Source organism: Apostichopus japonicus, chromosome 1, assembly GCF_037975245.1.
Source record: "Apostichopus japonicus isolate 1M-3 chromosome 1, ASM3797524v1, whole genome shotgun sequence".
Lineage (NCBI taxonomy): Eukaryota > Metazoa > Echinodermata > Holothuroidea > Aspidochirotida > Stichopodidae > Apostichopus > Apostichopus japonicus.
Genome location: NC_092561.1, coordinates 6,342,111 through 6,356,787, shown reverse-complemented (window position 1 = coordinate 6,356,787; position 14,677 = coordinate 6,342,111). Strand labels below are relative to the sequence as shown.

The 14,677-nt window shown below is 38.6% G+C and overlaps 1 protein-coding gene across 9 annotated transcripts in view; it reads right to left on the bottom strand.

The window, feature by feature from the left end:
* LOC139965494 (uncharacterized) overlaps positions 1-14,677 on the bottom strand; it is a 90,505-nt gene that overhangs the window by 19,772 nt on the left and 56,056 nt on the right. For all 9 annotated transcript variants that reach the window (XM_071967917.1, XM_071967916.1, XM_071967923.1 and 6 more), the window contains 3 exons: positions 14,067-14,360; positions 11,877-11,903; positions 10,917-10,987 (listed from right to left, as the gene is read on the bottom strand). In XM_071967917.1, the coding sequence (XP_071824018.1) occupies positions 10,917-10,987; positions 11,877-11,903; positions 14,067-14,360 (392 nt within the window). The remainder of the gene's footprint in view (positions 1-10,916; positions 10,988-11,876; positions 11,904-14,066; positions 14,361-14,677) is intronic.

Here is a 14,677-nt window from a genome sequence, read left to right as displayed (position 1 = left end):
TATTCACATCAATGCCTCATAGAAAATGTGCCTCATGGTAAATTTTCTAGCTGATAGCATGAATGTGAATGAACTGAAGTTGTAGAAGTTGCTTTGTTTATATATTTCTGAAAGTAACATGAAATTTCATATTGATTTTTAATGAAAATATTTGCATTTATCAGTAATAAATAGAAAGAAGACATAATGATTTCTGCTATAGTGTCTTATCTCTGCCTCTTATGTTAAAATTGTGTTCATTGGTCGGTCCTTGTACTTCGAAAATATTGCTCCCTAACTCAGCAAACCCATAATCGATCTGAAGATGCTAATTCAGACAGCTTACTGTTCTAGCAAGTTCTCGACCAATTATATTGATAAATTTGCATCTGGATGAATTTGCACTGGATGAATTTGAATCATGCCAACTATGTAAGGAGCCATTTCTTTAAACCTTGCAAGACTGGTCTATAGAGTTTCAGCTAATTTAATACAAGCCGATCGATGAAGCATTCAAATACTGTGTAATCCTATCCTACTTCAAAGGTGTACGTGGTCGAAAGGTTTCCTAGTAAAATTACTGGTCCTTTCAGATCTGCAACTTCATCTTGAGAACTTCTTTTTGGTCACATAGTAGCTTGAAACAATTGAAAGTTGGAGACAGTACTTTGAAGATATGTGCTTCGGCACCATGTACCCAGTGGCGTAGCCACGGGGGGGGGAGGGGGCGACAGCCCCATGAAAGCTTGTCGCCCGCCCACTGGGATTTTGGGTGTCGAAAAAATTACATGTGCGAAAAATATATCATTCATTGGTCTGCATGGTATCGAATCTCCATGATGACCACTCATGAACGACCCTTCGACCGCGGACCGGCAGTAGGCTATAGTTGCTGAAAAACCTGACGTGACATAGCGCATAGGCCGAGATATGTCATGATATTTCAAAGCAACTTACCAGATTGTCTTTTTTCTTCTATTTCTCTAAACTATTTGATGACCATATCAAGACATGGGGATCTCAAAATAAAGGATGTTGTGAAACTTTAGAGCAGCTTACAAGGCCTGGGAAGTGTTATTTCCAACGATCTAGGAGGTCTTCATAGCTGAAAATTTCCCGTACGCTGAGCGCCAACCCATGGTGGCACTCCACTCAGGTAGTAACAAGACGCCCTCCCAGGAATTGGTCAAGCCCCCCCCCCCAAGCGCCCACCCCCTCCACTGGAACAATCCTGGCTACGTCACTGCATGTACCACAGGTTTATCTGATATCAAAGTGAAAGCGGCTTTCCACAAGAATAAAGAAAGCATATCTACGTTTTTGTGTAACACCTACACAACTCAATCCCCACGCAAACAAGACTACCTACGTATAGTTTTATTGAGGATTCCAATAATTCCTGCAATTTCCTACCAATAACATATGAGAAGTCACTCCTGTTATCGTGGCGGAGCTATAGGGGTATTGGTAAGAGGGGGTGAGAATGGTCTGTATGGGCGCTTTCGACTTTATCTAAGCGGAGCGCCACCACAGGTTGGGGCAGAGCGTACAGAAATCTTTTGAGTAAAGATACTCCCTATATGGTCGGAAATGACCCTTTCCGGGCCTTGCTGATTTGCAGATAAACGAAGAATAAATAGGTGTCATCGCCAACAAAATGTGACAAATGTCAATAGGTAGATGAGAGCGCCATAAAAAAGTCAATAATCGCGAATAAGTAAAAAAAGTGATAAATAGCTAAAAAGGGCGCCAGCAGTCCCTATGAGTCCGTTGGGGGGGGGGGGGCATCCGCCCCCTGACTGTATTGACGCTCCGCCACGGTTGGGAGCTCAGTATAGGAAGAGATGGGGGGAGAGGGACGGTATTTTTTAACGGTTCGGGTGAGCGTCTGCAATGATTCGTAATGACATGTTATCGCAAGCGTTCAACATGCTCAAATAAAAAGAATGAATCAGGAGGAATTCATATCACTTTTCAATCATTTTTTGAAACAAATTGAGCGAATTGATCGCTAGTAATCTTGAAATTGGTTTTATCACGGTCATTGTCATGTTTCTTATATGTACCTTTCTCATATAAAAGAATTCTGTACGTAAGGTTATCAGAAATACTTTTAAAATGACACCAAAGAGATTTTAATTCTTTTCGAATTTGTTAATAATATTGTCTTTTAAGAGACACCGTAGACACGTTGCTCGGTTGGGTTTACTGCAATAGTGGCAAATGGAGACCAATATCCGCACTTAGTGGACCTAATGTTATAGTCGTGCATTGACCTTGAACAGAGGGGCCTACCGTGAAAACGTACTAAAAATTCATCCTTTTATATCTCAGCGAGACAATTCCACTGGATACAATAATATGACTCAAAAGTCCTTAGATGTGGTCATCATAACAATCACAATAAAAGATATGTATGAAAAGCAGATTAAAGATATAATGGAAACTCAAATGTGGACCAAAAAACGATGTCCCTACGGATGCCGTTTAGTGACATTTACATAATTTGTGTGTAGTAGGTTCCGTAGCTCTTTTGTGGAAAAACTTTGTAATATGCTTAAAGTTGGTAGTTCATCCATGCTTTAGATTAATGAGAGACATAGATCATCACGTTTTATGAGGAGGGAGGCTTTTTTAAAAATCTGGGTAATAGGTACTGTAACTCTTTTCTTGGAGAAAGCTTGGAATATGCGGATAAGGAAGAAAGTTTCGAGTTCCTCCCACGCATTAGATAAATGAGGGACCTAGTTCATCACGCTTTGCGAGGATATCTCATATATTAGGTGTAAGACAAGCGTTGATTGTAAGGAAGGGAAGGGGAGAATGGGGGGGGGGGGTAAATGATGTTACCAGGGGGACCTAATAATTTGTCCTAAATGAGATTTAAAAAAATCTTTAATGTAAGTAAATTTCATTATTGCCTGCTCTCGCTGATTTCTTTTAACCCTATAGAGCGGAGTGTGTGAGGTGAAGAAGGGTAGGGCAGGATGGGGGAGGGATGATAAATGACGATGTAACCAGGGGGCTGATAATTCGTTCAATAAGAGATTTGAAAATATATATATATATGTAAGTTTAAATCATTACTGCCTGCTCTCACTGATTTCTTTCAACCCTAAGTTACGCTTATCGGAAGACTATACGCCGATAATACAATTCTTTAACAAGGAGATGCTTCTAATTTATTAAACTGTGTAACTTTCACTAAGCTATTTGGAAAAAAATATGCTTTTAAGTTGAAAGACTCAGTAAGGATCAATTAAGTAGAACAAAGATCGTTGCGTGCTGCATGTAACGATGAAGTTTCCTACATTGGGATGGAAGAGTACCAACCTACCAGGGAGTGTAAAATTGAGTGGGAAGTTAAATGACGGTGTAACTGAGAAATTAAAAAAAAATCTTAGTGATAAAATCATTATTGCTTGCTCTTTGCTGATTTAACATTAGAATAAGTGTCTCTAATCATTAGATATTCCTTTAACATACGAGGTTCGGTTGGGGAAGGGGGGGGGGGATAATAGACGGATTGACGGGGAAGAAGATTGGGAGCCAGTGGCGGATCTAGGGATATTGGTCAGAGGGGCGAGAAAGGTCTGTACGGGCGCTTTCGACTTTATCTAAGCGGAGCGCTACCACAGGTTGGCGCAGAGCGTACAGAAATCTTTTGAGTAAAGATACTCCCTATATCGCCGGAAATGACCCTTTAGGTATAAGTGTCATCGCCAACAAAATGTGACAAATGTCAATAGGTAGATGAGAGTGCAATAAAAAAGTAAATAATCGCGAATAAGTAAAAAGTGTTGAATAGCTGAAAAGGGCGCCAGCTTCCCATTTGAGTCCGCCCCCCCCCCCCCCCGCCTGACTGTATGGACGCTCCGCCACTGCCTGTTATGACATTAGAAACAAATACTGATATGAGATGAGTTTGGTATATACCTACTGACGACTGATAACGGTATTATAGTGCATGTTCTAGCATTTTGACATCGTATGAATCTAGCAGACAACGTACAGGTACCGTCTGGTACCATTATCCGTTTTGAGTGCTATTTAGGGGTTCTAGGACAAAATCCCCCAGACAATATCCCCATGACCCATACAAAGCCTGCCTGCAACAACCAGGGATGGCCCAGGTGTGACAGTCAAGGCATGGGACATTGCACTGGTTAGGGTACCGTTCAGGGGATTGGTCAGGGGACTGGTCAGGGTACTAGTGAGGGTACTGGCGAGGTAACTGTGAGGGCTCCTGTTAGGGTACCTGTGAGGGTACCGGTCAAGGTACTGGTCATGTGACTGGTCAGGGTACCGGTCATCATACTGGTCACTCTACCAGTCAGGGTTCCACTCAGTGTACTGGTTAGGGTACTGGTCAGGATACCAGTCCGGTTACTGGTCAGGGGACTGGTCGGGAGATCATTGAGGGTAATTGCGAGGCTACCTGTTAGTGTGGCCATGGGATATAGCTCCATGGTGTGACATTTAAGGGACCGGTCAAGGTACCGGTCAAATTACTGTTTATTGTACCAGTACTAGTAAGGGTACGTGTCAGAGTATGTGTCAGGGTGCCTTTCAGGATACCAGTTGGGATACCGGTCTGGGTACCGGCCGGGGTACTGGTCAGGGAGGGGTACCGGTGGGGGTAACTGCCAGGCTCACTATTAAGGTACCGGTCGGGGTACTGGTCCGGGAACCACTGAGAGTACCACTGAGAGTACCAATGGAAATACTGGTGAGGGTAACGGATGACGGTACTGGATGACGATAGCAGGGACCGGGATGACGCATTTTTGTAAAGAATTGATGGGATTTTTTATAGCTTGGGGAGATTTTGGCTTGGGTGGATTTTGTCTTAGGGGGATTTTGTCCAGGGGGATTTTGGCTCTGGGGGATTTTGTCCTAGGGGGACTTTGTCCGGGGGGATTTTGTCCTGTCACCCTATTTAGGTATTAGTATTGGACCAAAAACAGTATTAATGTCGGCACGAAACAAACATTAAAGAAAGCTCAAATGTTGTTTGTCCATCTCTAACATCCCTGGTGGAACCATGGAAATATTTGAAAATTGTCAGCACTGTGGCAAGTCCCCAGACATTTTGATATGTTACCTTTATAGTTAACAAATTGGGTAAAGCCTGTTCAGGGAATGATGATAAGCAGCCCCTCCACTTTTATGTTTTTGACAAAAAGCCAGATTTTTAAAGCAAAAAAATTATGGCTCAGGAACTAATGGTATACTGGCAGTTTTGAACTAAAATTGACAGTGAATAATACATGAATTGCATCAGAACATAATTTAAGTAATGTATAAATGAATGCGCAGTTGCAAACTGTTCACTGTATGTTTATTTTTTTCACTCCTCCGAGGAATACTGCTACAAACAGTCAAACAACAAACAATTTTCAATTGATCAGGAATACATCAGAAAGTGTCCCTTTCTGTACACTACTGTAGAGTATACTGTGTTGCTGACTCAAAACGTAAACAGAGATAGAGGCGGTGAATGTGATTGCTTAAAATTCATCAAAAATTGTTGAAGATTTGTTTTTTTTTAAACTTCTACCCAGAAATCTGGCTTATTACCAAACACATACAGTAGTGGAGATTAGCATGATATTAAAAGACGAGACACAATAAAAATTGTACAATCATATTCAAGCAGTTGATTGTATTTTCAATCCCAGTTTATATTTTCCACAAGATTTATTTCACATAAACCAGGATACTTGCACTATTTCATGACCTCAATTTACTGACCTCTCTCATACATGAGAAACATTTTGGGAACTAACTTATACATCAAGTATTTATCTAGACTTACCAGTATAGGCTGTATCTAATACCGTAACCAATGCAAATTACCACAATATCATGGAGTTTCCATGCTTGGAGGGACAAAATTATACACAATACCCCTGGATTGCACAATTTCATACCTATAGTTACAAATGTTGTGGTTTTACAGTATGTTTCATTGGGCTGCACTAGGTTTCCATGACATTGGTGCTAGTTGCATGTGCCTTTGCTGTATTCACTCCCCTCAATTTTGAGGGGAAAAAATTTAATTTTGTTAAAAGAATAAACTGGTTCTTGGTGTAATAAAAGACCAAAAGCTTTCAGTAATTAAGTCAGGCCTAACATTGTAAACTTTTCCCATAGCATAACCCCCGAACCCCACTTGTAGAATTGTGAAAGTGTGGTTCAGAAACAATGCAGTGTACCCCTGGAGATTTTGTGGGATAAAAGTTTGAAAGATTTTTATAATAGTAATCTGCTTAACAAATACCCTTAGTCCTGCACAAGTATCTGTGTGGTGGTTGTTTAAAATTACTGTACTATGGCTTGCTGATCTTGCTTGGAATACAAAATTAAAACATCTTAAAACATGAGAAATGCATTTAAGAACAGTTAAAGCAAGGTAAGGCAGCAAAATATCCAGTAACCTCAACACTTAAGCATCAGGACCACTTCAGTTGTATAACAAGTTCCATGTTCTTGACATGCAGCTGCAAATGTTCCCTAATACTTACAAAAACATTTAGTGCCACAATGTCACCAAACTAAAATATTTCAAGAAGTACATTGCAAAAGAATGAGTCCATTTATACAGTTAAATATGTAGAAGACTTCCCATGAAGACTGGTCTGCATTCTCTTGGTTCTGTCTGCTTGAAGCTTATAATATTAATTTCCTCTATCTTTTATATGGTGTAACAGTGTAACATATCCTGGAACTAGTTAGTTTTCTGTTACTGCTCTGCATTTATGTGAAGCAAATACTACATTACTGCGCCAATCCAACAACTACTCCCAGCAACTTCCTAACTCCATTGAAAGATGTGCTGTGTCCCAGAGGATATACATGAGATGTGTGAATGTACTTCGCGATTTACAGGACATACTTTTGCTTTGCTTGGCATCGGCTTCTATGCAAGCTTTTAATTGATAAGCCCAACAAGGAGCTACTGTATACCACTATGTACAGCATGATGAAAAGCTTGGTTGATGATTGTATTCACCCCACTGTAAACTGTGTGATAATCTTGCCTGGCATTTCTAATTAGAGCATATCCTTTGCTGTATTAGCCTGTAGATCTATCCATCTGTTGGTACAAAAAGAAAAGCTTTCTCTTAAAGATATGCTGATTTGGTCCCAATTATAGCACGCGCAATATAGCTTGGAATGTTTTGCGATTACCGATTAGACCTCACATGACCTCACACTCTACAAATGATGAAAACAATGAACTGCTTTACGAAACTAAATCTCCTGTAATTCAGCCAATATTTTAATCATCTCACAACCTTTCATATATACTATTTTCACTGTAAATTTCAATTCGTTTATCCATCCCATTTTGTTCCCATTAATTCTTGATTCATCTTGCCTTGTATACAACATTACACATTTTATTTATGCAGCCATGCATTCAATTGGAGCTGAAACAGCTCCCTACCATAGCAAGTGCTTTTAAAAGTTGCAAGTCATTCAAGCTTTACCAATTGTAAAGATTTCAAAATTTAAATATACATGTATGTACATTTTATGTGGACCTAGCCTGACAATTTGGTGTTGTCTTGCATTGACCTTTAAGATTAAAAACCAGAGAGTGGATATAGCTCTAGTGTAGTTAAATAATATGGACATAGAGGAAAAGATACCACCACATTAACCAGATATACAAAAGTTTTCATCCCTTCTGATTGTTTCTTTCTTCATTCCATAACTTTGGAATAAAAATACCTAAGTTGTTACTCGTATTTGAGATAATAGAGTCCTATGGAATCAAGTTTATGCGATGTCAAACCTACAGAATATTAACTTACTTTTTGGTTAATTCAGCAAATATCTTCCATTTTGCTGTCAATGATGCAGTAGGTCACCACATCAGTTTGTCCCAGACGGCATCTGTGCTCTAGCTATGATTGCTACCGTTCCAACATTGACTTTTTCACTGCATGGCAGCTTCATCGTACAGTGTTATTCCTTTGGATAGTGGGATGTTGTCATTCATCTTGAGATTGAGAATGTTGATCATCAAATTTGTCTGAGAAAACATTAACAGTGCCAATCAAATAAATATCAAATGGTCAGAGTGTAGATGTGCATTATTTCAATTTTTATTGTACACTTCTCTCCAATATATTTTGGGCAATACAGAGCTCAGATCTTTAACACTGAATATTGCACATTTAGTCAACTTGGTATTACTTATGGATCTAAATAGACTTAACAAAATGACTTACAGTGTATGCAAGGGAAGGGATAGAAGGCTTTATCAAATTTTTGTGTTATATAGATTTTTGGAGGATGTTAACTTTTAATTAGGTGCACTCAGCTTTTGTAATAGTTACATTATGGAAATGTACTGACTCAATAACCTTTTGGATGCATGGCATTGTTATTTTGTACAAATTTTGGCTAGTTATAAATAAGACACTTGAATCACAATGCATCACTTGAGAGACTTAGATTAAAGGTATTCTGCATTGGCCCAAATTTGATGCTGGATTTTCTAGTGATATATCCTTTAACTGTTTTTATTGATACCCTCACTGGGATATTCAGACATCTTACAGTACAGTGGTGTTTAGAATGTCTGAGAATATTTTGGAGAGTAAAGACTTCCAAGAACCTTTTGAAAAGTTCTAACAATGATAGCATCTCTTATTCAATACAGGCTACTTGTAAGTTACATTTGCATGGTGACTTCAGTCTCTAATAATCTAGGCATAGCTACTGTACAGTATAGTGAAGGCTTCATAATTGACGCACCTCCGTAATTGACGCACCTTAAATTATTACTAGCAACGATGCAGCAGGCCACCTAAACTTTTTTGCAGTCAAACAGAATTACATATTTCATAAGTTTGAATCCATTTGAGGTATTTGCTGACCAAATTGTGGTATTTTTTAAGCTTTTAACACCCTCCCCCCAGTTTTGCACGTTTTTTGGCCATTTGGAAATCTTACACCCTTAAAATACCCAACATTACATCAATATGAAAACACTACTCTCTGGGACATGACCTGTCAATGCTTAGTGGCTAAGAGCATAGCAAACAGCATCTAAAGTCAATGGATGTATACTAAGGCCTACACTACAGTTAGCTTATCGACGAATGTGTCAATTTAGGGGTATGGAAGAACTTGACACGGCAGACATTTTGTGGTCAAATTCTGCTCAATTGTATGGTGCATAAGCACAGAACCTTAAATATTTTGAGATCAGAACATTTCTGAGGAACTACACATATGAAAAACACATACAGTTGAGTAATTTGGATTTTTCATTGATAGATACAGTATCATTGATCAAATCCTTAAGTGCGTCAATTATAAGCCCACCATGCTACAGTATTTGGTCATGATTAGGGCAATGTACAGTAACATAATTGTCCAGCAAAATCTAAGGCCATATATGATACATACATGTATGCACAGTAGGCTAAGAAGTTAGGCTGACCTACTTGAAATCTAATTTCTCTGGCAGTTGGTATTAATTTGTAGCTCAAACTACAGACCAGTTTACCCTTGACCCAATGCTAAGGTATTGTTAGGACTTGGACTATGGCCCTAGGCTACAGCCGAACGTAGGCTAGGCCTTACAAGTTTTAGGCTACAAGCTAGACTATTGAAATATGGGTATGAAAAAATAACGTGAAGGTGTATGCAACAACGTTATAATATCAACTTTATTAATATCACCAAACTTTATTGACTAATCTCATGGACCTTACCTGAAGTTGTTGGTGAGACGTTTTCGTGTTAACGGTACTTTTTTAAGAAAAAGTCCACAAGGAAAGAACCTGGGCACGAAAACCAAACTACCCGGCGAACGACTGACCCGATCTCAAGCCCAGTGCCCTTCCATCGAGAGGGAACAGATACTACACATCATCTAATATTAGCCGAAACTGTTATTGGGTTGCAAGCAATGCAGCCTACGGGTATGCGTTAGCCCTGGCGTATACAGTGTACACAGTGTAGAACGTATACACTGAATACAGGCTACTGCCGCTGTCAAGAAAACTACGGATGCCTGTACGTCAGGTCAACTTATATACCAACTGAGGGATATACTTTGAGAGCAAGACTTAGGTTTACCGTAAGGGTTTGACCAATTGGATTTTTCCTTGCCAAATGACCCAAAAAGTAGGTAGCAACTTATAACGACTGATATGCAGTCCTAGTACCATAAGGTATACTGATGTAAAATTTCAAGTTGATCCAATCATTTCACCTCAGGTAAACCTAAGCACCAACTTGGAGAAGTAAACGTAAATACCAATCCAGTGCTATATATATATATATATATATATATATATATAGAGGCCCGTGGTTCAAATCCCGGTGGAGGCTGAAAGTTTTTTCACTGTTCTTGATTTTCCAACTCATTACGATTTTCATTTATATATATTCATTTGCCTTTGTCGTTTACCTCCATTGCATTAACATAAAGTCTGTTCAAAGTATCTCTTTCGAGATCTGGCTTTAGGAATCACAAATGATTTCGAGTTGGTTAGCATCATGTTTGATCTCTAGAGTAAGGCAAATATGTCACCAAAACAGAACTAGTATCGTTTGATACAGGTGACAAACGCCTACAGTGGAATTACCACCTTCCTTACCAGTTTCGAACCTCTGGTCATATAATCAGCGTCCATAGCCTAGTGGTTAGGGTGTCCGCATATAAAGCGGGAGGCCCGGGTTCGAATCCCAATGGAGGCTGGAAGTTTTTTCACTGTTCTGGATTTTCCAACTCACTACGATTTCAATTATATATATACATATATATGTACATATATATATATGTACATATGTCATAATTAAAATATATATATCACAAAATTATATTTACAATCTGAGCAGGTTTGATCAATGTCGTGTTTCTGGCAAAAAAACAAACAAACATTAATTACTATATTTTGAATAATTACCGTGCTGAAAACTTGTCGATACATCTTGGACTTGTCCTCATTGATGATAAAGAACTGAGCCAGCCAACCCTCTACAAAAGGAAAAAGGAAGATACATTCATATAAAAGTGATCTTTTTTGAAGACATCCCCATTGAGATCCCTAAGGGTGCCAATCTAGGACAACCATGCCATTCAATGCATCAATATTATACAAAGAAAGTAAAAAAAATAAGTCTAGAATGAGTGCTTTCAGTTGAATAATATTACATGCAGAAATATTAATTTCCTACGTTAAAACTGATCTTGATTTGCTTTCCTTTCAATTGTTTAATAAGTGCAGTGACTACTACAAAGCGATCATGGAAAGTGAATTGCAAGGAGCAAATCACAGTACATAGCAAAACTAAAATTAAAATATTCATTGCAACAATAATTTACAAAAATTTGAAAAACAGAGCATGCTAAAACATTATATGCTTTTAATTTATATCAATATACATGAATATTAAATCACCAAGTATCAACAGTTTTATTAACTTTATTCTATTGTTAAGTGCAGTGAGTACCAAGGAAGTATGAATGGTGCATTGTCCGGAGCAAAACATTTTTTCATTTAAAAAAAAAAAATCATTTCAACGATATTATAAATTAGAACATGGCTTGTTAAGATTTATAGTGGTTTCAGTTAGTATTAATTATGAAAAACAGCTTTTCCTTTTGAGTAGAGTTTGATAAAAATAAATTTATGCTGTGTTTTTTTAAAACAAAAATCTCATATTAATAGATCTCATTAGTTTGACTATCCAAGATTTATTTTAAAGAAAGGAGTAAATGTCCCAAAAAGTCCAGGTGATGAAATGTTTGTATTGCGAAGAAGTTGAATAATTACTTTTCATGAATATTCATTTGGTGCAAACATCTAGGTGAGTGTCCTAGTCTGATTAATTAATTTAGCAGATATGTCATTAGAATAACTTACGGTATCCTTGTACTTTGTTCTTGGCAGCTGTGGGAGGATATGGAAATTAATGATAGGTAATTATTATTATCACAAAGCACAAATACTTTACAATTCAAATCAAATATAAACAGACACCTTTGAAAATGATTTTTTCATAAATAGAACGACCGTTTACTATTTCACCCAGTATCAATGTAAAGGGACTGGGGGCTTAGAGTGGATCCAAATCGTCTAATTTTTGTGCACAGACTCAAACTTGGGTGACTTTTCTTATAACGTGTCATAAAAATGTGTGTGTGCGTATGGGATGAACAATGGAACACGCATATCAAAACAACAAGTGTATAACGAGTACACATAACAATGGACCCCAACATACATTTGAAACTCTGTCCCTCAATTGTGACCTTCAGAGACCAGTTTTCATAATCCAAGCAGAATCGTTTACAAGTAGATTCATGAAGAATATTTGGATACTGATCGGTCGAAAATTTCTCTCTAGTCTCACTTTAAATAATATATGCATTCACTTCACACATGTACAGTCACATTCATATTACGCAGGTTAATTACATGGAACTATGCAAAGGTCAGGGACAAGATTCCAAGGGACCTCTCTCTCTCTATCTCCTCTGTTTTCTTTTCTCTTTAATGTCCTGGAGGGCTCGACCGTTTGTCTGGCGTGGATAGCACTTAACCTCTTTCCCAGGAGTTAGTTTTATTTTTGCTAAGGCGATCGAGAATTTTCATAATCTTGCCTGGACTCGAAGAGAGCCACTTTGGGTCGAGGAAATAGAGCGTAAAGTTTGATTTAATTATTTGGAAATCCCACGGTCGCCCTTCGGCTAGATGGACGACAACTTGTCCGTTTCGGTTTTCTAAACGGCCGGCTTCGCGTGACGACAGAGTCACCATTAGAAGAGGAGGCTTTACTTGAATACTTGAGGATTTCAAGGGCGAGATATGTCTGGTGCGTCAAGTCAAGTTTGGTAAATATTTCCTGTAAGTGTCTACATAGATAACACGTGACAGTTTCCTTCCTCATAAAATCAAGACATCAATCTCAACATTGCTCAAGCAAAACGTGGAAAAACCTTTTCACTAAACTGGCACGTCTCTCCGATGCCAGAAAGATAGGCCAAAAATATCCTTGTCAAGCAGAGTGCAACTTCGAGAGTGGCATTTGTAGGTAAATTAAAATACAAACTATTAAACCTCTCAAAAATTAATCAAGTTATTTGTGTTTAGTTGAATAATCCTTTGGGGTTTTCACCCAATTATTTATGATGTAAGGTGCCTGGTCAAAAGTGAGGTTGTCAGAATCGAACAGAATCTCATGTATTCACCCAAAAAGGGGGAAAGTAAAGGGTGTGTGTATTGATTTGATCAATTAAACCCCAAGAACAACAAATTCTATGGAATCTTAATAAGGTGAGTCTATTTCAAATACCTTTCAAATTTATCAAACAATCAACTTTATCCAGACAATCCTTTTGGAAAAAGATTAATACTGAGTCCTGAGTGTGCAACGACATATGATTAACGTCCAAGGGCGTAGGAACCGGGGGGCTGGGGGGGGGGCGCCAGCCCCCCAGTGAAAAATGTGGAGGGGCGGAAGTATCATTCCGCCCCCCCCGCTTCGCAAGTCAGAAAACCCCTTTTTCATTTCCAAATGAGAAAAAAATCTCATTTGGAGCACCAAATTGCATCTAAGGCCAGGTGAAAATACAAAATTAAGTTTACAAAATGGAGTCGGTGTTGAAGTGTGCAATATTGCACCAAATTGCATCTGAGGCTACCTGGAAATGCAAAAAATTTCAAAGGGGAGGGGGACACCCCCTCCCCTTAAACCCCTCCCCCAGGCCGGCCATCAGTCTTCAGCCCCCCCACTCAAAAGTACATTCCTACGCCACTGTTAACGTCTGAAATGAAAGGAATGGCTTAGTACCGTAATGTTCCTGGGTTTGTGATCTGTGATGGGAAAAGATACTAATAGGGGTGGGTGTTTTACTTCCATCAGTAATCACTTTCAATAACATTCTTTATAAGACTGTGAGACTTTTATAAATGTCTAATTGAACTCTTCTCTATGTCTACAAATAAACAAAAGGAAATAGCCTCTAGGAGAAACAAAAAATCTTCGAAAACTCCTACCAGCGTGCCAAACTTTGAGGCCAAATACCGACGACATTTGTTATGAAAGCTCACCTTCTTTGAACGTTGTTCTCCTCGTGAGATTCTTGGGCAGAAATCTCTTATCTTTCAGCCTCTCAAACATGTCGTACGCCTTCTGTCTTCTCTCCTCAGCCAATCTTTCTCGTTCCTGTTGGGCGGCGAATGCGGCGTCCTTCACCGGGGGTGGGAGAGGGGTCGCACCTGACTCATCGCCCTCCTGACTCTCTTGGGTGGTTTCTTCGTCTATGGCAGCGACAGGGTCCGGAGATTGCACAGTCAGGGCCGGGGTCGCGAGAAGGGTCTTTGCAGCTGATTGCGTCACATCAACTTTAGTGATATAAATTAAATATATGATAATTGATTAATATTAATTAAAAACATTTAAAGGTAATTAAAACAAAATCTGCAGAAAATCCACACATATTTTATTATGAGTTATTAATGAAATTCATGTGGATATGATAACTTTCTGTTTTTTAGTTTGGTTTGTCCCCATCTAGCATGTTTTCAAATTTAATTAGTACATCAATCTAAGACACCTTGAGAGGGTGAGTTGTGAAGGTAATTTTAATTCTGTTAAATTAAACAGTGTTTCTCTTTAAAGCAGATTGAAATTATACCAAAATTTTCCAAAATACTCATGA